Source organism: Neoarius graeffei, chromosome 7 (genome assembly GCF_027579695.1).
Source record: "Neoarius graeffei isolate fNeoGra1 chromosome 7, fNeoGra1.pri, whole genome shotgun sequence".
NCBI classification, from domain to species: Eukaryota; Metazoa; Chordata; class Actinopteri; order Siluriformes; family Ariidae; genus Neoarius; species Neoarius graeffei.
Window position 1 is genome coordinate 65,534,166 of NC_083575.1, and position 23,450 is coordinate 65,557,615.

The 23,450-nt window shown below is 41.7% G+C and overlaps 1 protein-coding gene across 7 annotated transcripts in view; it reads right to left on the minus strand.

Annotated features, from left to right (window-relative positions):
- The window catches only part of cpeb3 (cytoplasmic polyadenylation element binding protein 3), a 96,262-nt gene that overhangs the window by 24,448 nt on the left and 48,364 nt on the right, over positions 1-23,450 (minus strand). For 5 of the 7 annotated variants that reach the window (XM_060926241.1, XM_060926243.1, XM_060926242.1 and 2 more), the window contains 4 exons: positions 21,851-21,904; positions 11,358-11,381; positions 6,603-6,770; positions 4,688-4,777 (listed from right to left, as the gene is read on the minus strand). In XM_060926241.1, the coding sequence (XP_060782224.1) occupies positions 4,688-4,777; positions 6,603-6,770; positions 11,358-11,381; positions 21,851-21,904 (336 nt within the window). The remainder of the gene's footprint in view (positions 1-4,687; positions 4,778-6,602; positions 6,771-11,357; positions 11,382-21,850; positions 21,905-23,450) is intronic. The other 2 variants (XM_060926239.1, XM_060926237.1) reach the window with 1 other exon arrangement.

The following is a 23,450-nucleotide window of genomic DNA, read 5'->3' on the forward strand; positions in this document are numbered from 1 at the left end:
CTGGACTTGAGTACTACAAGCCTCTCTCTCTCTCTCTCTCTCTCACACATACACACACACACACACACACACACACACACACACACACACACACACACTATGAGCAATCGCACGCTCTGATTGGCTACTCTACTACTAGGATATCCGCTCATATACCACGAGTAGAGAGAAACAAAATGGCAGAGCGTGTTGCTGAACCAAAAGAGGATGAAATAAAAACTCTACTTGAAAACAAAACCCCAAAAATACAAAAAAAAAAGCAATAAAATATGGAATAAAAGTATTTGACGGTAAGAACGTATCTTTTTTTTTTTAGTTTTCAAGAATTATTATAGCATCTTTCACAGATTTTATTTTTTGTCATTTCGCTGGTTTGTTTACATTCTAAGCAGAAATTATTTTGTCGGGGTTTTGTATAAAGTTATCAAATTTGCACAAAAAAAAAGCGCCGTTTCTCAAAATCCAGTGAATGTGGATATAATAAAACTGTTATTCCATTCAATACTGTACATGGCTTATAGCAAACTTGACGCTATGCTCCTCGTCGGCTATATATATATATATATATATATATATATATATATATATATATATATATATATATATATATATATATATATATAAATAAAAAGTATCTAGAATGTGCTACAGTTCCTCTGCAGACTTTGCTTATATTACCTGATTTTGCCCCCAAGTAAAATCACAGACATGCTCCCTTTTTAAAAAAAAAAACCCAGTCTATTACTTTAACATACAAAAGATGTTTTGTTTTTGGAAAATAAATGTTTCAATTTCAAGTTTGCACTTTCTCTGACACGTTAATGCAGAAGATACAAAATAAACATTCAAGATAAATATTATAGAACAATTAATGGGTGACGAGGAATTTGTGCAATACTGTAATCCACTTTTGCTTTATATAATAATTATGCATAAATATTCCACTTCTCTATTGTGTTTACGGGGATGGGTTGGGGTGGGGGGTGTCATACACAGGCCTATTAATGCAAGAGGTGTAAAAGTAAACTTGTCATTCAGAATCAGTTTGTAATAAATTCTAACATCAAATATTTGTGAACATAACTTCTTTCCTGTTTAAATAAAAAAACCACTGCTTTTAACCCTTTAAACAGTATACATAAAACATGATTTTAATATTTACTTGATTGAACACAACACATACTATACATTGGCAGTCATGCTAATCTAATGATCTATATCTGATGAGAGAATTGCGCAGTTCAGCACTGGAAACCCAAAAATAAATATGTACTATGAGAATGGCACATAGCTCTCAAGTAAATTCTGAAAACACTGCCATTTTTTTCCAGTGCCTTCAGGAGCCATATACTAAGCTATAATCTGGAGTAGCCCAGTAGTCTCCCTCCATTCGATGTAGTGTGAATAAGTCAGTTACCCCTTTTACTGAACACTAATCTGCTGCAAGAGTGATTTAAAATACACCCAAGCATATCGGAGAACCACATGTCAAGTCAGGTATTGCTTCCCTTCGCGAAACCTGCACTTTTTCAGAAGAGAAAAGTTTATTGACCACTGAAGGTATGAAGTGAATAAATACTATTGCAAAATCTACACACAATCACTCTCAGGTAAAATAGGTTTAGTCACACAACAGAGCACACATTGTAAGTCACCATAAGAAGAGCTGAAGATGAAAGTGTTTAAGGGCGTATTCACACCTACGTTGTTTGGTCCGGACCAAACGACCCAAATTTCCCTTGGTCCGGACCTTTTGGGTTGGTCTGAATACAAACCACCGAACTCTGGTCTGGGCCAAACAAGCGGACCGAGACCGAGCTGCAAGGTCGGACTCGGTCCAGACCAAAGGAACCCTGGTGCGGATCTTTTGGAGGTGTGAAAGCAGACCGGACCTAATCTGACAGTTTTGTTTTTTTGTACCTCGGGAGCTTCCGTCGTTTGTCGAGCATTATGGGAAACAGAGTCTTGACACTCCACCGCAAAGTGCAAACACTGTTTCGGTTGTCAAGGGAACCTTACAACAGTCGTTCAGTCATTCAGACCAGTGGTAGGCTAGACTACAGAGTACAAAAAATGAGTAGGGGGCAAATGTGGGCCGAGGAAGAAACGTGTACCCTTGTGGATATATGGGCAGATGTCTTGCCCAGATGTCTCCTCCGTCTTGCGTGAAGAGCCAGAACTGTCACAACATGTGCACTCATCAGCGCTATCCTCCGTAGCCGCCTTGCCCTTTGTCGTCATCGTTGATAAATTACTTGTACAACAGCATAGTAATCGCACAATTGTCTCATTTCATCTCATTATCTGTAGCCGCTTTATCCTGTTCTACAGGGTCGCAGGCAAGCTGGAGCCTATCCCAGCTGACTACGGGCGAAAGGCGGGGTACACCCTGGACAAGTCCGTACAATTGTGAAAACAGTAAAAACTGGAAAAAACATATAGCTTTGATGACATTAAAAAGAATAACAGCACGGAAAGCCTCCATGACTACTTTTGAACTTAACGCTTTGTGCGCGTGTCGTCTCTGACCAATAGCTGAACGACCTCAGGGTGCGTGGCTTTGTTGACAGATTTTGGTCCACTTACTAAAATGTACAGTGTGAAAGCAAACCGCACCAAAATGAAAAAAAAAAAAAAAAACAAAACACATTTGGTTCGGACCAAAGCAAGTGAACTATCGAACTATCCTGGTCTGAATACACCCTAACACAAAGTACATCTCCATCACACTGTAGACTTGCCTGCTGCTAGCCTCAGGAGAGGGAACACTTTCCTGTCACATACTTCCAGATCACATGACTCCCCTACAAGGACACTACACTACTTTCTGATTTCCATATAGCTCTGAGCACAGCTATTTTAGCCGCATGTTTTCGAATTCCAAAAAAGGAGCATGTGATGGAAAGGAACAGGAATTCTTTTCAGGCCTTCCCCAGATGCAGCACATTAGCCTCAGGCTGAGGAATGTGAATCGCATCCAGGTCTGCGTTAATAGTTTCCTTGATATGACACATGGAGCATTATGGAGGAGCTTTCTCTGAGATGACGCAGCTTCTGGCCCAAAAGCTGAGCTCTGATCACTTGGCCAAGCTAAACTCTCTCTCATTGAACCAATCACTCATGGTACTGAGTGTAAACAATCCTCCCTACCAGCTACACCTGCAGGATATACGGTGTGTGTGTGTGTGTGTGTGTGTGTGTGTGTGTGTGTGTGTGTGTGTGTGTGTGTGTAGAGAGACAGTCTGTGTTTTGCTTTCTGAACATGCTTGCCTAGAAGTGTCTGTGCATGCCACTGCCATTTATTTTTAATTCACAAGAGATACATTAGGTGTATGAATAACTCCCAAAAATATGCCTTTCCGTTTCAAAAATGAACCACAATGTGCTGCAGAATGCAAATCCCCTTCCTCCCGTTCCATATTCAGCACTGTTATCTGATCACACTGCAACACATCATTTCGATTCACTTTTATTTATAGAGCACTCTTCACAATAGTGCAAGAGCAGTGCTACATGTATCGAAAGGCTCTTCAGTATGAGCTTAGCCTCCCCCCCATTTCATTATAACAATATAATGATTACATCTGAGATCCCTAAAATTTGTTGAAGATCCTGTGAAGATATGTGGGGACCATAGGCTTTTTGTGGTCAGGCATGGTCAGCTCTGAGGGGTAAATTTCTAGAGCAGGGATTCCTAACTCCAGGCATAGGGACCCCTGCCCTGCACGGTTTGACGTTCTCCCTACTGCTCACACACCTGTCCAGCTAATTAAACCCTTAATGGGTTCAGCCAGATGAGTTGAGGGTAGGACAAACAGTACAAGGTAGGTGGTTCCTAGGACTGTAGCTGAGAAGCCCAGGTGTAGAGGGACCGTAGGTTCTGGTGGTTTACAGTGTAGAGAGACACAAGGCTTCTGTGAATAGATACAGGCACCATAGGCTTTCATAGGATTCTTGTTGTGTACAACATTTTAAAAGGACAGTATGCCCTGGGGAGTAACAAATGTAGATTGACGGCAGGCTCAAGCTCTGTTCTGGTGAGTAACTATGTAGGGGGACAAAAAGCTTTTGTGGACAACATTATAAAGTGATGTGAAGCTCTGGTGGGCAAGGGTGTAGAGGGATGGCAGGCTCTGGTGGGCAAGGGTGTGGAGGGATGGCAGGCTCTGGTGGGCAAGGGTGTAGAGGGATTATCAACACTGGTGGATAATGGTGTTGAAGTAGAACAGACTGTTGGGTAAGCGTGTAGAGGAAAGTTAAGCTCCAGTTGGTAACTGTGTATGGGGACAAAAAGCTATTTTCCCTCCTCCAATACACCCGATTCAATTAAATCAGCTAATTACAGTAACTGTCATTGAGTTGGAGTGGGTGTGTCGGAGCAGGAAAAATATCCAAATTTTCAGGACGGGGGTACTCCGGGATCAGAGTTGGGAACCTTTGGTGTAGCAGGATGGCAGGCTCTGGTGGATAATAATGTAAATGGGTAGCAGTGTAAAGGTCTGGTGGATACAGTGTGCAGGGAAGGTAAGCTATAATGGCTATGGTCAAACATAATTGAGGGACTTCAGGTTCTTCTGGACATTACGTAGTTAATACAGCGAGACCTTAAGCTCCAGTAGAGGTTATTCAAGGACATTAGGCTCTAGTGGAAGGACATTAGGCTTCAGTCATGTACTGCTGTTCTTACCTTTAGGAGGAAAGTAGGACTTGCTTTCCGCTTTATGGGGCCAGTCCACTACGAGGTGTCCATAGCGACGGAAACTATTGGTGATCTCATCTATGTGGAAAAATAAAAGGAGAATTTAGGACAAACCCCAGGACTTGGACATCATAAAACAAAGTAACAATGGTTTCTTCTGAAGCCATTTCTGGGACGGTGGCATGCGTTAGACTGGTTTTAGCCACTCTGACCAAATTTTAATGTTTAATAACAACCCGATTTCTCTGTAGGAGACACTGCAGAGCTCGGCTCCCGGTCACTATTCACACTGTTTGACCGAAACGCATCACATCAGCTGTCAGACACACAGAGTCTGCTCGGTCCTGCTGAAATTGTCAGCAAGTGCCAACATGCACACACGCGCACAAAAAAAAAAAAAAAAAAAAAAAAAAAATCAAGCTAGGACTAAAAGTGCCATCAACACTGACCACGAAAGCATTCCGACCAAGAGAAAGGGATTATAAGCTAAATCTTCCCTTCCCACATCCCCTTTGAATGAATATCATATGCCAACATAATACACACACCTGCTGATGAGCCAGTTATGTAAAAATCCATATTATTCATCAGTGTTTATCAGTTCAGTATGCCAAAGTTTCAACCTTCAGAAAAGACAAAGAAAAGGTAGCCATGTATGTAACTATGGCTGTTGTGTTTGTAACCTGCGTAAACTATGCCATGAGGAATCTAACCTGAAAGGCGTTCAGAGAGAACTACCGCACTAATGCGACTAATAGGGGTGACATTGTAGAATCTGGAAAAAAGTACCCAGTCGTGCATTTAGGATTGGCGATTAGTAGCGTCACTTAGTAGCAATTCACTCCGATGGGCCAAACCTACAGGCAAAGGTGACCGTGATATGGGTGCCAAAACTCTTTCCCTTTTGATATACCAGATCTACTTGGGGAGAGAGCTGCCAAGGGGTTCCGACCATTAGTAAAATGCAAGGTTTTGCTGCCAGTTTGGGGCCTAGTTGTTGGTATATTTGCTGAATTCTCTTCAATGTGGAAAGAATTAGCAGAAGATTTTGAAAGTTGAAAAAGGGATGAATGGAAGGAATCCCAGCTCCCTCAGTACCAAGTCCACTGAATCCAGCTATTGCAAAATACTGTGCCATGTCACTTTGTTGTAACGTCTCTGCATACAAGAAGGTATTTAGGTGATCATGTCCCCTGGTGGTTAGAAGGTATGAAACAGAAACACAATTCAATTCAGGTTTATTTATAAAGCACTTTTAACAACAGACATTGTCACAAAAACACCTCCTTTTGGTGACAAGAGAAAGAAACCTCGAGAGGATCCAGACTCAAAGGGGAACCTGTTCTCATCCGGGTGATGACAGGATAGTGCAATAATCTAGTTACAAGATCTGTGGAGTTTTTTTAATTAATTTTTTTTTAATAGTTAAAAACAGGCATGCTGGTCAGCTGGTTTACACAGTACATACATACACATTATATATATATATACACACACACACACACACACACACATATATATATATACACACACACACACTATATATATATATATATATATATATATATATATATATATATATATATATATAAAATTTTCTCCCCATGTAAGCACACTTGGCAGCTTGCCAGATTGAGATTATCTTTCTTTTCCTTGACAAGTTTATGATGTTTACAGAGCAATTTAGAGAAAAGAACTAACAACTTCATAACGAATTTGATAGACTGAGAAGACTTTCATGAGCGACAATATTAGTGTATATAAAAGCTCAGTCCTCTTTTAACTAAAAGGCTGAAATGATTCATGTTCTATAATTTTCAGATGGAAAGAAGCCCATTTGTTGAAGTATCCCAATAAGTACCTAATTTTAAAATGACACAACAGTGATTTGTATGCTTAATACCTTCGTCGATGTCTGGAGGCAGTCCACCAACAAAGACTTTCCTGGAATAGCGCTCCATCCTCTCACCGTTCTGACAGCGAGTGGGGGAGTTCAGCCCTGGAGTTAGAGACTGATCTCCATGAGCATCATCCAAAAAGCCATCCTCAAAAGGAAACAGTGATGAGCGACCTACACAAACATACACAGAGAAAGAGAGAGAAAGAAAAAGAGGACAGAGAGCACAAGAGGGGATGAAAGGAAGTGAGGTTGAAAAAAAAGGTCAGGAAAAGAGAAGGAGAACATTGCAGTTATTCAGCTCATCTGTAATTAGTCCATTAAAGAAACAAACAAAAAGAAAAAGAGCTATAACTAGCTAATGTCTTTCCAGAAGAAAAAAAAAAAAACAACAACATTAATATAATGAAATTAAAATTACACACGCAACCCTGATAAAGCTGGGCGAGATGCCTGTGTGCTGAATTACTTTGGATTCTATTTATTTGCTTTTCATCTGGGACTGCTAGCTTTCAGACTCTGAACACGGCGTCAAGAGTTCTCAGCTGAGAAGCAGGGCAGAGAAAAGGGCCAGTCCACAGAGGTTCAGTGCGAACAGGAAAGAAGGGAAAAGAAAAAAAAAACCACACAGTGGCCTCAGAAACTGGGTTATGCCAGGAGTTGATTAACACTGCAGTGCCAGTTAAAAGCGAATCTTTACACAAGTCCAATTGAATAAAAATTACAGCTGAGCGAAAAGTGTCAACAAAACAAATGCATACATACACTGCAATATTATATAAATATATGAAATGTATATTTATTGCTAAGCTCTTCAAAAAGGTTGCATGATGTAGACGAAATGGTAGACATTTAGCATTACTTTTTATGATGAAAACCAGTCAAGTCGGTGTGCGATCATGGTTAACATGGATGGCCAAACTTCAACATGTGACGTACTTTTTTATGTACGTGTTTGGGGGTGTGTGATGAGGTAGGCATTATGGCATCATTTTCAGGATGGGTGATCGATATTACAGTATTTTGCTGTGCTAAAAAGTTGCCGTATTAATGTAAATTCAAGCTTCAAGACGATCTTGAAAATAAAACCAAAATTGTCCTAATAAGCCATTTATTCACTGGCCTTTCAAATACTGTCATATGCAAATAATCAATCAATCATTCTTACAAACCACAATATCAGAATCCAGATACGTTTTTTGCGGGTGTCAAAATAAATCATGGCTTAGGCATGATCCAGTAAATGAAGCTGAAACGAAAGCCAAACTGTCTTTAGTGACACTACAGATTCATCAGCTTCTTTAAATATATTATACAGATCAAATTATGCAGGAATATAGTAGCAACATGCCATTTGTGCCCATACCCTGCAGCCCTATTTTTTTTTTATATTTACTATAATAAATTATTTAACAATGGAAAATAAAACCACCTCAAACCAACTCTTTGTGAATTTTACAAAAGTACTACCAATGAGCCTCATTTCTCAAGCTGGCAATGAACAGATTTATTTGTGGCTCAGTTGTAGGAACATTTAAACAAGAAATCTGATATTCATGAAACGTCCCATAATTTCAGAAAAATAAACGTTTGTATCCTACTAAATTAAAGAGAGCAAGCCAACATAAATCTTTAAATTAAGACAAATGAGACCAGACATCCAATTAAGAAGAAATCCTGCCGCATAAAAGGAGGACGTGGTGCAATGGCTCAGTGTAAAACTGGTTCCTTCACAACACTATTAGAGCCAGTACTACATTACATGACCGATAAGTGACCGATCTGGTATGTCTTGAGCTGCAATGTGCCGCGTGATCCCTAGGGTGCTGCGTACTATCCTTTTCCCACAACACCCTCTTGTTTTTCAAACATAGTACCAGGGAAGGTGTGAGGGATTTCTGGCCAAGAGTCACTGCTTTGAATTAAAAAAAAAAAGGAAATAGCAGGTTTCCTTGCATGATGTGCTTAGTGTCAATCACCTGTGCACAGTAGATATAACATTTTCCCCATATTCATATCAAGCCATTTTCTTTTCACCTCATTACATTCAGATCTAATTTACCTTTTCTTTAATTAGGCTCCAAATTTTAACCTTTTCATGTGCTTTAAAATAACACAGAAGCACTACATGGCCAAAAGTTTGTGGATACCTGATCACCACAGCCATCCATAGGTCTTCCCCAAAACTGTTACCACAATAGCCCCCCAAGCATAACTATGTCATCACTTGTTTATCCCAATGCAATATGGGGGATAGCCAGGGTCGGTAGTTGTGCAATATAGCAGATGCTAGATTAATTTTATGTGAGTGATGTGAGAGGAGCGATTTTGCCATGCTCCGTCATGGATGACAATAAAATTGGTGATTTAAAAAGAGGTGCATTACATGTCGAGGGTTTACAGCAGGAAAATCTGAATCCAAATCAAGCTTGGTGAGAAGGTCAGACATAACTCATCTCATCTCATTATCTCTAGCTGCTTTATCCTTCTACAGGGTCACAGGCAAGCTGGAGCCTATCCCAGCTGACTACGGGCGAAAGGCGGGGTACACCCTGGACAAGTCGCCAGGTCATCACAGGGCTGACACAGACAACCATTCACACTCACATTCACACCTACGCTCAATTTAGAATCACCAGTTAACCTAACCTGCATGTCTTTGGACTGTGGGGGAAACCGGAGCACCCGGAGGAAACCCACGCGGACACGGGGAGAACATGCAAACTCCACACAGAAAGGCCCTCGCCGGCCCCGGGGCTCGAACCCAGGACCTTCTTGCTGTGAGGCGACAGCGCTAACCACTACACCACCGTGCCGCCCGGTCAGACATAAGTGACAAGAATTCGTACAACCTAGAGATTGACAGAGTCTACCATGCTGTACATCAAATCTCAGAATTTCTTATCAAAACATTTATAAATGAGTGATTAGTTAAATAAAACTTGATATCAGGAAACGTTACAAAAAACAAAAAACACACCTTTGGAAACCCGCTGATCTGCACGTCATGTTCAGTGTAAATGCATTTACTTCAATAAATGCTGCTAGTGAGGTACACTGAACATTATACATACCCGAAAGAGAACCCTTCATGGTTTGGGAGTTTTATCGGTCCGACAGGCTTGTTCAGCTGCCGAGGGCTTCGGCACGTTGAGAGGCAAAGGCTGAAGAATGCGTCTTTGTTTTACAGGCTTTGGAATGTCGCTAGTTTCAGATGACGAACAATGTTGATTGTTATGATCATCTATAACCGAAGGCCGTTCCGCAGACCATGGAAATATCGCTGGGTCACAGTTTAAGTACGTCTTTTTCCCACCAGAGAAATGTAAGCTACAAACACTTATCCATTTCGATTCAGTTCAAAGGTTTTCGTTGCAGATTAAACTTATCCATTTCTTTCTTCTCCTCGACTGGCAGCTGATAAAAGCTCAGATTAGGTGTTGCCTTTGTTGTGGAGACACAGTTAGGCACACAGCAATTCACTTTTGGGCATGGTTAAAACCAGTTAGACAGAACAATGCAGTGTTTAACAAAGGCGAAAGTAAACAATATAGCGGAGCCGACCCTGGGTATCGCCCATAATGCGTTGTGGTAAACAAGTGATGACGTAGTTACGGGTTAGGGTTATTATACAGAATGCCTTTGCATGTGTTAGCGTTACAATTTTCCCTTCACTGGAACTACAGGGCCCAAACCTGATTCAGCATGTTCCTGCGAGGTTCATGAAGATATGGTTTACCAAGGCTGGTATAGAAGAACTCGAGTGGTGTACACAGAGCTCTGACCAATACCTTTGAGATAAACTGAAACACTGACTGTACTGCAGGCCTGCTTACTTGACATCTGTGCCTGATCTCACCAAAGTCTTGTGGTTAAATGGAGCACAAATCCCCACAGCCACACTCCAAAATCTAGTGGAAAGCCTTCCCTGAAGTGTGGACATTACTACAAACAACAAAGGAAGACTATATCTGAAGCAGGATATTCAAAAAAAAAAAAAAAAGCAGAGTTATGGTCAAGTGTCCACAAACTTTTGGTCATAGTGTTTTTACTGGCATAGATGTGAGAAAAATACTTTCACTTCTACCTCATGTTTTGATATTCACCCATCCTTTCGGCTCTGTGAGCTTTGCCTTTTATGGAAGTCTTATGGGGGTCACCAAATGCAAAATCAGCTGCGCTGTGAACGCTACTGGTAATTTACAGGTGATTCATTCATCAATATACGTGCCCGAATACGAAAATCAGTGGTGTTCCCAAAACTTTTGAAATCTGGCAGAATTTTTTTAGTACCGTTTGGCATTTAGACAGAACATTACTAAAAAGATTGATAAACGAGGCCCATTTTCCAGGATACTGCAAGACTGAGTTGATATCATATTACTCAGTTCTGTGTGTGTGTGTTTGCTGTGGGGGCCATTAGAACAAAAATCACAAAGCACCTTGTTAAGCATGAAAACCACAATGATTAAGGCAAAAAGTAAGATGATTGTCCAGTGATTTTCTCCTCTTAGAAAGGAAAACCAAAAACACAAAAATAACACTGAAGCCCCATGTTAGGAAACGAACGTTTAAAAGTTTCCTTGCCACCAACATATACAGTGATGATGATATAAACTATAATCCAAAGAAGGGTATGAATTAATAAGACATCATCCAACCACAGCAAGATGAGGCAGACATTCAGTAAGTTTCACCCCCCACCACCCAGCTTAACCTGAGCAAACACAGATACAAAGAGGAGAGAAGGCAGAGTGTTACCTCTTCTGCGACCATAACTCCTGGCTGTTCGGGGGCACAGAGAGGGGAGAGAGGAAAACATACAGGGGATGGGGAGGAGAGAAAGAGTGTTCAGAGAAGGAACGATGGAGAGAAAGAAATACAGACAGATAGAGAAGAGAGGAGAGGAGAGGGAGAGAAACAGAGACATGGGTTTTGTGGGCAGACATTGAGAACAGTCACTAAGGCAACAGTGTGAGAGCACAGGCCCTAACACAGCGCTCATGTTTTTGGCTCATTCTGTCCACGCACTCGCACTCGCGCGCATGCACACACCCACACACGCTTCAACTTGGCAAAAGTAGGGCTGGATAAATTATCTATAGTTGCCTTATAAAGTTGAAAAGGTATCTCAGGACTGTTAGGAGGAAATTGTCATTTGTACTCTTCCGCATACATGAGCTCACAGATGCCCACAATTGGCGAGCGTCACTGACTGACAGGGGAGAGAAAATGCCATCCTTCCCATACAGAAAGCATGGCCGATTTTGCTCTCCTGGACACAGACGGCTGCGCCATCATCAGGATTCAAACACAATCTCCGGATGACAGCACGAATGCTTTTTTTTGCGCCACTTGGGAGCCCCACTCAAACTGCATAAAACACCACACTCTTCCCTCTTATCCACTCTGACCAAAGCCCATAGCCCAGATTACACCACATGACTTCATATACACACTTACTAAAGTGAATATCCGGTGGGGGAATGTCGACCTAGATTCCCACTTGTAGTGAGAAGGAAGAAATTAATTAATCCTAAACAAAATTATGTACTGAATATTAAATTCCAGATTACTGAACAAGCGACAATTAAATGTAGGAAATTAATGAATGAATTAAGTCACCCTATGTTCAGACCAGCAAGCAACAGGCCACCATCAATTCTGCATGTACGGTATATGCGTAACACAGAGCATATGAAGCCCATAAGTGACAAACTGCAAGCGACACAAGTAACTCGTCAGTTGCTAGTGTGAATGTAGGGTTGCATGTTTTTCTCCATGTGAGAAACAGAGACTTCTAGAAGGTAGAGATCTTTACAGAAGAGGAAGCAGCATTCTATTAGCTACACTTTTACAACCCCGATTCCAAAAAAGTTGGGACAAAGTACAAATTGTAAATAAAAATGGAATGCAATGATGTGGAAGTTTCAAAATTCCATATTTTATTCAGAATAGAACATGGATGACATATCAAATGTTTAAACTGAGAAAATGTATCATTTAAAGAGAAAAATTAGGCGATTTTAAATTTCATGACAACACCACATCTCAAAAAAGTTGGGACAAGGCCATGTTTACCACTGTGAGACATCCCCTTTTCTCTTTACAACAGTCTGTAAACGTCTGGGGACTGAGGAGACAAGTTGCTCAAGTTTAGGGATAGGAATGTTAACCCATTCTTGTCTAATGTAGGATTCTAGTTGCTCAACTGTCTTAGGTCTTTTTTGTCGTATCTTCCGTTTTATGATGCGCCAAATGTTTTCTATGGGTGAAAGATCTGGACTGCAGGCTGGCCAGTTCAGTACCCGGACCCTTCTTCTACGCAGCCATGATGCTGTAATTGATGCAGTATGTGGTTTGGCATTGTCATGTTGGAAAATGCAAGGTCTTCCCTGAAAGAGACGTCATCTGGATGGGAGCATATGTTGCTCTAGAACCTGGATATACCTTTCAGCATTGATGGTGTCTTTCCAGATGTGTAAGCTGCCCATGCCACATGCACTAATGCAACCCCATACCATCAGAGATGCAGGCTTCTGAACTGAGCGCTGATAACAACTCAGGTCGTCCTTCTCCTCTTTAGTCCGAATGACACGGCGTCCCTTATTTCCATAAAGAACTTCAAATTTTGATTCGTCTGACCACAGAACAGTTTTCCACTTTGCCACAGTCCATTTTAAATGAGCCTTGGCCCAGAGAAGACGTCTGCGCTTCTGGATCATGTTTAGATACGGCTTCTTTGAACTATAGAGTTTTAGCTGGCAATGGCGGATGGCACGGTGAATTGTGTTCACAGATAATGTTCTCTGGAAATATTCCTGAGCCCATTTTGTAATTTCCAATACAGAAGCATGCCTGCATGTGATGCAGTGCCGTCTAAGGGCCCGAAGATCACGGGTACCCAGTATGGTTTCCCGGCCTTGACCCTTACGCACAGAGATTCTTCCAGATTCTCTGAATCTTTTGATGATATTATGCACTGTAGATGATGATATGTTCAAACTCTTTGCAATTTTACACTGTCGAACTCCTTTCTGATATTGCTCCACTATTTGTCGGCGCAGAATTAGGGGGATTGGTGATCCTCTTCCCATCTTTACTTCTGAGAGCCGCTGCCACTCCAAGATGCTCTTTTTATACCCAGTCATGTTAATGACCTATTGCCAATTGACCTAATGAGTTGCAATTTGGTCCTCCAGCTGTTCCTTTTTTTGTACCTTTAACTTTTCCAGCCTCTTATTGCCCCTGTCCCAACTTTTTTGAGATGTGTTGCTGTCATGAAATTTCAAATGAGCCAATATTTGGCATGAAATTTCAAAATGTCTCACTTTCGACATTCGATATGTTGTCTATGTTTTATTGTGAATACAATATCAGTTTTTGAGATTTGTAAATTATTGCATTCCAATTTTATTTACAATTTGTACTTTGTCCCAACTTTTTTGGAATCGGGGTTGTACATTAATTAATTTGGCAAGCACTTTTATCAAAAACAATGTGAGCTGTTGTAGACCTGCTCAGGTGGTGATATCAGAATTGGTAATCTCAACCTTCCAATCAGGAGCCAGAGTCTTCATTACCTCCGTTCCTTATTATTTCTCTCCCAGAAGTTGAGTCTGTCCTGTTACATGGGAGCTACCAAACTGGAAGAGTGAAGGCCAATACGTTCTTCCTCTGAAACAGATGGATCTACTGTATGTGGTACACGTCTATATTAATCTACATGGGAGAGAAGGAGGCTATGTTCTCTTAGGTTCTAGGTCATGGCTGGCATTTGCGCCTACCGATTAGGGAAAGAAAAAAAGAAAGAAAAAAAAAAACCCACCACACTCCCAGAGGCTGATTTGCATTTCAGAAAATTTTGCAAATGCTGTGAAAACGATTGGTGGTTGAGCCGTTGTGCTCTGGGCAAAGTTGACACTTTTTGGGCTGCTTGATGTACTTAAACATGCTCCACACAGTTACGCTAAATAGATTTCGGCATTTTCATCCTGCATAACAGGGAGTAACGAGCACTGCTGTACAAACCCAAAATCAGAAAATGTTGGGACTGTATGCTGAAATTGAAAATCAAAACCGAAAACAATAATTTGTAAATAATCTTTGACTTGTATTGCACTCAAACAATACAACAGCACATTATGTTTCACCTCATGAATTTATTATTATTATTATTACTACATCTCTGGAAGAGAGGTCATCTTCAAGGCAGCACGTGTTGCTCCAAAATCTCAATGTACTTTTGTGTGTTAATGCCGACATCACAGAAGTCCAAATTATCTTTGCCAAGGGCACTGACACAACCCCATACCACAACAGACCCCGGCTTCTGGACTTGTTGCTGGAAACACTCTGGATGGTCCTTTTCGTCTTTGGTCTGGAGCACATGGCATCAATTTCTTCCAAAAAGTCCTGGAATACTGATTCATCAGACCACAATATACATTTCCACTGTATGATGGTCCTTCCCAGATGGCGCTTTTGGACACTTAATATAAGGCTTCCTTTCTGCACGGTAAAGTTTTAAACTGCCATTTGTGGATGCAACTCTGTATTGTAGTGCTTGACAAAGGTTTGTCAAAGTAATCCTGAGCCCACGTGATTACATCAGCTATAGATGAACGACGGTTCTTGAGGCTGTGCCGTCTGAGGGATCGAAGGTCATGGGTGTTCAGCTTAGGCTTGCACTCTTGGCTCTTTACCACTGAAATTCCTCCAGATTCCTTGAATCATTTAATGATTTTATGTACCACAGAGAGTAAAATATATGAATGGATTTGGAGCTTTCTTTGAAGCACATTGTTTTTAAATATTTCAGTAATTTTCTTCACACGTCTGTTGACAAACTGGAGATCCTCGGACCATCTTTGCTCGTCAAAGACTACGCCTTTCCTGGATACTGATTTTGTACCAAGCCATGATTACAACCACCTGGTGACATCACCGGTTTCAAATCTCATTTTTTTTAAATTGCTGTACCGCATTACTAGCCCTAAAACTGCCCCGTCCCGATTTTCTTTAGAATGCGTTGCAGGCCTGAAATGCAAGAATGGATGTACATTGACAAATGAAGTTAAGTTGACCAGCATTTCAAACCCTTTTCTCTGCACGTTACACATTTCCAACTCTCACGTTACGTGTTCCTACTCTCTAATAGCACGTTGAACGTGCACATGTTATTTCTGCACAGCCTCTAAACACCAAAGCCACAGAACAGTGTGGATCATCCTATTAGTCTCTGCTGGAAAGGCACTTGGCTTGAATAAAGCTCACACTGATTCTCATCACACGGAGCCTCCAATGAGCTGAAGAGTCTCTCAACATGTTTCTTTACAACACCTCCTCAAAGCAAGGCCTCCAACATCGCTCAATTGTGTGGCGTTCTCAATACAGGAGAACAATATTTACTCCAGACTGGAGCATCTCACATTTAAGCCTTTTTCATTTAAAGTGTCTGTGTGTGTTTAGCTGCTAAGAACAGACATAAGTCACTGGATGAGGTCAGTGAGTCGAGTGTGCCTAGCAACGAGAGAGAGAGAGAGAGAGAGAGAGAGAGAGAGAGAGGACAGAGATGTGTGTCTTGTGAAACAACATTAGCCAAGCTAGTGAATGCGAGAGTGTGGGGGAATGTGGTCCAAAGTTTAAGCGTTTCATTAAGTGGAATTTGCTTCGGGGCAATTGGTAGAAGGTTAAGACGACCGACTGTTGAGCTTATCTCTGTGATAACAATTGCTGTCACAATTTAAGATGACTCATGAAAAATCTGTGGAGTCCCGAGCACGGAGGTTGATCTTGGCACGGTTTTAACAAAAGTGGCCATGCAAGTCACAACATAACTGTAGGAAGGCTATTTTTGAACACACACCACCTTGGGAATATTTGAAATGCTACTCGGCACACTGATAACTCCTACCTCAATTACAGCAAGCAGGCTAATAATATTGCACCAATATTGTGCCGTAGTATTCACCTGCTTATTTCCTCCTAACTAGACTGAAAATGACCTTTGAGCTAATAGACACGTATGATCATGACATTAATATATCAAGGAGATTTATTTATTTATTTATTTATTAAGAGCTCAGAAATCAATATTTGGTGGAATAACCCTGATGTTCAATTACAGCTTTCATGCATCTTGGCATGCTCTCTTCCTGTACTTCACCCTGCTTTTGGGTGACTTTATGCCACTCCTGGCAGAAAAATTCAAGCAGCCTGGCTTAGTTTGGTGGCTTGTGACCATCCATCCTACTCTGGATCATGTTCCAGAGGTTTTCAGTGGGGTTCAGGTCTGGAGATTGGGCTGGTCATGACAGGGTCTTGAGCTGGTGGTTCTCCAACCACATGTCGATTGACCGGACTGTGTGACATGGAGCACTGTCCTACTGGAAAACCCAATCCTCAGAGCTGGAGAACATTGTCAGAGCAGAAGGAAGCAAGTTTTCTTCCAGCATAACCTTGTATCCTGGCTTGATTCATGAATCATTCAGAAAAGACAAAACCACCCACCCGTGCTGAAGCAAGCCCAGATCCCCACCGATCCTTCACCAAATTTCACAGTGAATGTGTGTAGGCCTCTCCACGTCTTAATCTAACCATTAAATGACCAAGCGTTGGGGAAAGTTGAAAACTGGATTCATCAGAGATGACGACCATACTCTAGTCCTCTATGGTCCAATCCATAATGAACTGGACCACTGAACCATCAGGATTTTCTTTGCTCCTCATTGACAAAGGACTTTTTTTCCTAGCCTTCCATAGCTTCAACCCTGCCCCAGGAGTCTGTTTCGAACCCTCATCATGCACTTTACTCCAGCTGCCATTTGCAGGGTCACTTGGTCATCCTACAGTTGTTTAATGACATTTGAATGAGTTGATGATCATCTCTGTCAACAGAGAATCTTTTCCACCCTCCGCCGGTCTATAGCTTTGGGGACAACAATGTCTGCTCCTTGATGAGCTTGATTCTTATGAGCTGCCATCTTTGAAATGTGAAGGATGCTCACCGTATCCCTCTGCAAGTAAAGCCAGAATTGCACCCTTTTCTTCACTCAAAACTTTCCTGTTCAACTATTTTGGCATGATCAGCAATTTTTTTTTATTCCAATTACTTTTTTTTTAAAAGTACTACTAGCACTGTTCTGCCATCCAAACTGGTCCTACTGGAAGAGGATACCGAGAACAGCACTGGTTTTTATGCTATTCCTTGTTAAATAAGATCTGGTTCAGGTGCTCACCTAAACAGTACCTCTTTAATTAGAACATAATATATTAAATATTATGGATAAACTCTTTATACTTGTTTAATGCTGTGGAACATCTGCAAAACTATTTCCCAACTTCCTGTTATCACTTACATTATAACCGCTATCAATTACGTTCTCACACGCCTCTCTGTTTTTCCTCTTTCTTGATGTTAATAAGATGCCAAAAATGCAGCAAGACCTGTTGCAGAGAAACCACAAAGTCCTAAAGACTTTCTCTCAGACATACAGAAAGTTACCAAACCGTACTTTTCATTTTCGCTGGTGTGGTACCATTTTTTAAAATATCTTATTCCAGATGCATCTTGCATCTGGAAATATGAATATGGTATACCAATACTGCATGTTTAGTAATACAGTGGTGCTTGAAAGTTTGTGAACCCTTTAGAATTTTCTATACTTCTGCATAAATATGACCTAAAACCTCATCAGATTTTCACACAAGTCCTAAAAGTAGATAAAGAGAATCCAGTTAAACAAATGAGACAAAAAACATTATACTTGGTCATTTATTTATTGAGGAAAATGATCCAATATTACATATCTGTGAGTGGCAAAAGTATGTGAACCTTTGCTTTCAGTATCTGGCGTGACCCCCTTGTGCAGCAATAACTGCAACTAAACGTTTGCGGTAACTGTTGATCAGTCCTGCACACCGGCTTGGAGGAATTTTAGCCCATTCCTCCGTACAGAACAGCTTCAACTCTGGGATGTTGGTGGGTTTCCTCACATAAACTGCTCGCTCCAGGTCCTTCCACAACATTTTGATTGGATTAAGGTCAGGACTTTGACTTGGCCATTCCAAAACATTAACTTTATTCTTCTTTAACCATTCTTTGGTAGAACGACTTGTGTGCTTAGGGTTATTGTCTTGCTGCATGACCCACCTTCTCTTGAGATTCAGTTCATGGACAGATGTCCTGACATTTTCCTTTAGAATTCACTGGTATAATTCAGAATTCACTGTTCCATCAATGATGGCAAGCCCTCCTGGCCCAGATGCAGCAAAACAGGTCCAAACCATGATACTACCACCACCATGTTTTACAGATGGGATAAGGCTCTTATGCTGGAATGCAGTGTTTTCCTTTCTCCAAACATAACACTTCTCATTTAAACCAAACAGTTCTATTTTGGTCTTATCAGTCCACAAAACATTTTTCCAATAGCCTTCTGGCTTGTCCACGTGACCTTTAGCAAACTGCAGACAAGCAGTAATGTTCTTTTTGGAGAGCAGTGGCTTTCTCCTTGCAACCCTGCCATGCACACCATTGTTGTTCAGTGTTCTCCTGATGGTGGACTCATGTGAGAGAGGCCTTCAGTTGCTTAGAAGTTACCCTGGGGTCCTTTGTGACCTCACCGACTATTACACACCTTGCTTTTGGAGTGATCTTTGTTGGTCGACCACTCCTGGGGAGGGAGACAATGGTCTTGAATTTCCTCCATTTGTACACAATCTGTCTGACTGTGGATTGGTGGAGTCCAAACTCTTTAGAGATGGTTTTGTAACCTTTTCCAGCCTGATGAGCATCAACAACGCTTTATCTGAGGTCTTCAGAAATCTCCTTTGTGCGTGCCATGATAAACTTCCGCAAACATGTGTTGTGAAGATCAGACTTTAATAGATCCCTGTTCTTTAAATAAAACAGGGTGCCCACTTACACCTGATTGTCATTCCATGGATTGAAAACACCGGACTCTAATTTCACCTTCAAATTAACTGCTAATCCTAGAGGTTCACATACTTTTGCCACTCACAGATATGTACTACTGGATCATTTTCCTCAATAAATAAATGACCGAGTACAATATTTTTGTCTCATTTGTTTAACTGGGTTCCCTTTATCTACTTTTAGGACTTGTGTGAAAATCTGATGTTTTAGGTCACATTTATGCAGAAATATAGAAAATTCTAAAGGGTTCACAAACTTTCAAGCACCACCGTATATAGCATTGGATATTTGATCACTGTACCACCAATGAATCTTTAAAGCTTTACTGAAAAAAGCTAATTTAAGGTACACTAAAATGCACTTTCCCCAGGTAAAAGATGCATACTAATGGCGTTAAAAAAAAAAAGGCGATGTATCCCTGATTGTGCTATCTCACATAAAAAAAAAAATTTAAAAAAAGGGACATACCATGATTGTAATCTTTGTGAGAATGTAAGAAACTAACTTAGGGTGCCCAATATTATTTCCAGCTTCCTTAAGGGACCGTGTGGTTGCAGGGTCATTCTAACCTCGTAGAGACTCATTAGACCATTATAGAAATAGATTGCATGTAAGCTCCTGTTTGGCAGGAGTGAAAATCTGCAGCAACTCCATCCCTCTGCAGATAATACTGCTAACCCCTGGAGTATTTCACAACCTTCAGAATAATTTTGCCTGCAAGGTGCATCTCTACATTTTAACAATGGATTTATAAATGCTACAACAGCAACCAGAGAATCCATGGTGGTCCATATAGCGTGTCCCCATGGGGCAATATTCCCTCTGAAATCTTCAGCAAGGGGCCTTCTGAAGGCATGGCGGTGGGAGGAAACGCATTAGTGCTGTGTTTCCCCACTAAACATTAGCCCTAAACCAGATGGATGCAGCACCAGTCCTCCATCCACTCTGCCTGACTGAGACACACACGACACCAACTGACAGAAAGCAGCAGACACCTACTGGGTGCCTCAGGCACCATCATACATTCCAAACACCATGCTAACAAGTGTGTCAAGCACACTTTGGTGTGTTGATCAAAACCAGCCATGCTCCTGGAACCATCCCAAACGCTTAGGGCAATGCTCATCTCTGGACGCCCCCTGCAGCTATGAGGCTACACCGACTGAAGGGGACAGAAAGGATATATCGTGTTTTATGTTTGTTATTTCAGTCCTCATGAGTGCAGGCTCTGTACGGCTCTGCTCAGTTGGCACTCACGCTCTTGACGTACTTAGAACCACGAGGCAGTATTGTGAACTAAGACACACAGCTGGGGGTTCAGGTTGTATAAAGGTCAAACAGACAGGCAAAAATGAGCCAGGCTTACAGCCAGCTGTTCTAAAGAATAACGACATCAAACCAAATGGGGAAAAGCGCAACACCAATATGTGCAGACAGACATTTTAAAATAGTCCATTTGGAGCAGGTTTGCCATTAAAGGAACAGTCCACCGTACTTCCATAATGAAATATGCTTTTATCTGAATTGAGACGAGCTGCTCCGTACCTCTCCGAGCTTTGCGCGACCTCCCAGTCAGTCAGACGCGCTGTCACTCCTGTTAGCAATGTAGCTAGGCTCAGTATGGCCAATGGTATTTGGGGCTGTAGTTAGATGCGACCAAACTCTTCGCGTTTTTCCTGTTTACATAGGTTTATATGACCAGTGATATGAAACAAGTTCAGTTACACAAATTGAAACGTAGCGATTTTCTATGCTATGGAAAGTCCGCACTATAATGATAGGCGTACTAACACCTTCTGCGCGCTTCGGCAGCGCATTGATATCTGAGCTCCGTATCAATGCGCTGCCGAAGCGCGCAGAAGGTGTTAGTACGCCTGTCATTATAGTGCGGACTTTCCATAGCATAGAAAATCGCTACGTTTCAATTTGTGTAACTGAGCTTGTTTCATATCACTGGTCATATAAACCTATGTAAACAGGAAAAACGCGGAAGAGTTTGGTCGCATCTAACTACAGCCCCAAAAAATACCATTGGCCATACTGAGCCTAGCTACATTGCTAACAGGAGTGACAGCGCGTCTGACTGCGTCTGACTGACCGGGAGGTCGCGCAAAGCTCGGAGAGGTACGGAGCAGCTCGTCTCAATTCAGATAAGAGCATATTTCATTATGGAAGTACGGTGGACTGTTCCTTTAAGAAGAGTACATGCAACTATGATAACACTCACAGACATGAACAAATACAATAAGAGTGCATTACAATGACAGCACATATGTATAACTCAGAATGAAAGGAATGAACAAAAATTACTCACTCAGTGGCATTATATGTTCTGCTGCTGGGTGGTGAAAGTTCAGACCCATGCGTCCTGTGGAAACACAAGAAAAGACGACAAAAATGGTCAGGACTTGGATGAAACAAAGCAATATACCAAACAACATGATACTTGGACACCGTCACATTACACATTTATTTCACTGACTCTTAACGTTACAGTTTAACACTTACCCGAATCCTAGCTCTGTGTAATAACACTATCCAATCTTTTACTTATTATTGTATGTACACAGAAGCAAAGTCAGGCCAGGTAAAAACATCTAATCTAATGCTGACAAGCTACATCACAAATAACTTTTTGTTTCCTCTTTTAGAAATGGAGTAAGAATTTCTAAAAAATTTGCAATTGTAGTTGCGGGACTTGAAAATGCACGTTTGCAAAGAGCCCGAAATGAAGGGCTTAGGGGAAATTGCAAAGATGTACACATCTCTGAACTCTCATCATCTCTCATGAGGCAAATGCTGACCGGTTGTGCAAGGAAGTACATCCAGTCGCTGTGTGGGTTGGAACAAGACCCACCCAGAATTCAATGAAATACAGTGCGTGCTGGTGGTGTAGTGGTTAGCGCTGTCGCCTCACAGCAAGAAGGTCCGGGTTCGAGCCCCGTGGCTGGCGAGGGCCTTTCTGTGCAGAGTTTGCATGTTCTCCCCGTATCTGCGTGGGTTTCCTCCGGGTGCTCCGGTTTCCCCCACAGTCCAAAGACATGCAGGTTAGGTTAACTGGTGACTCTAAATTGACCGTAGGTGTGAACGTGAGTGTGTCTATGTGTCAACCTTGTGATGACCTGGCGACTTGTCCAGGGTGTACCCCGCCTTTCGCCTGTAGTCAGCTGGGATAGGCTCCAGCTTGCCTGCGACCCTGTAGAACAGGATAAAGCGGCTAGAGATAATGAGATGAGATGAGACGAGACAGTGCATGCTAAATAGACATGACAACAGAATGTCTATAAACGGTTCCCTGCAGAGAAAAGGTGTCGTGACAAGGTCGAGTAAAAAGTAGCAGCAAGTTTAAAATAAAAACCAGATTGAAAGACAGATTGGGAAATCCTTCGTTTGACAAACGCAACATTGCACGTATGTATGTTGGAAAACAGCTACTGAAAGTCTGTGAACGAGGCCTGCACATTGCACATACGTTGAGTACAAGTCAGCCTTTAGTAGAATTCAGCTGAAGCAAAAGGCACAGGACTGTACAGCATAAAGAGAGCTTCATAGCTCAGACAATGGAGAGGAGAATGCTGGGAATTTGACAGAGAATGCATTCTGTGCCTGGCTCAGCCACCCCAACCCCATCCTGGCCAGCGAAAGAGAGGTGCCATCTGTAGCAAGAATAAACTTCTGCCTCTCTCTGTCTCTGCCACATATACACTGCACGGACATCCAATGCTGCTCAAAACAGTAAAGTGTATTTTGTTTCGTTTTGCTGTTGAATTGTTCAGAACTCTCCTCAAAGCTCAGCGCTGCTGCCTTGCACTTATCGTCACACCAAGTGACAGCGTTAACGACACACCCTGTGGTGTCCTGTGAGATTCTCACAGGGACGCCTGCAGCTTTAACAGGGTCTGACTGGCTTGTAT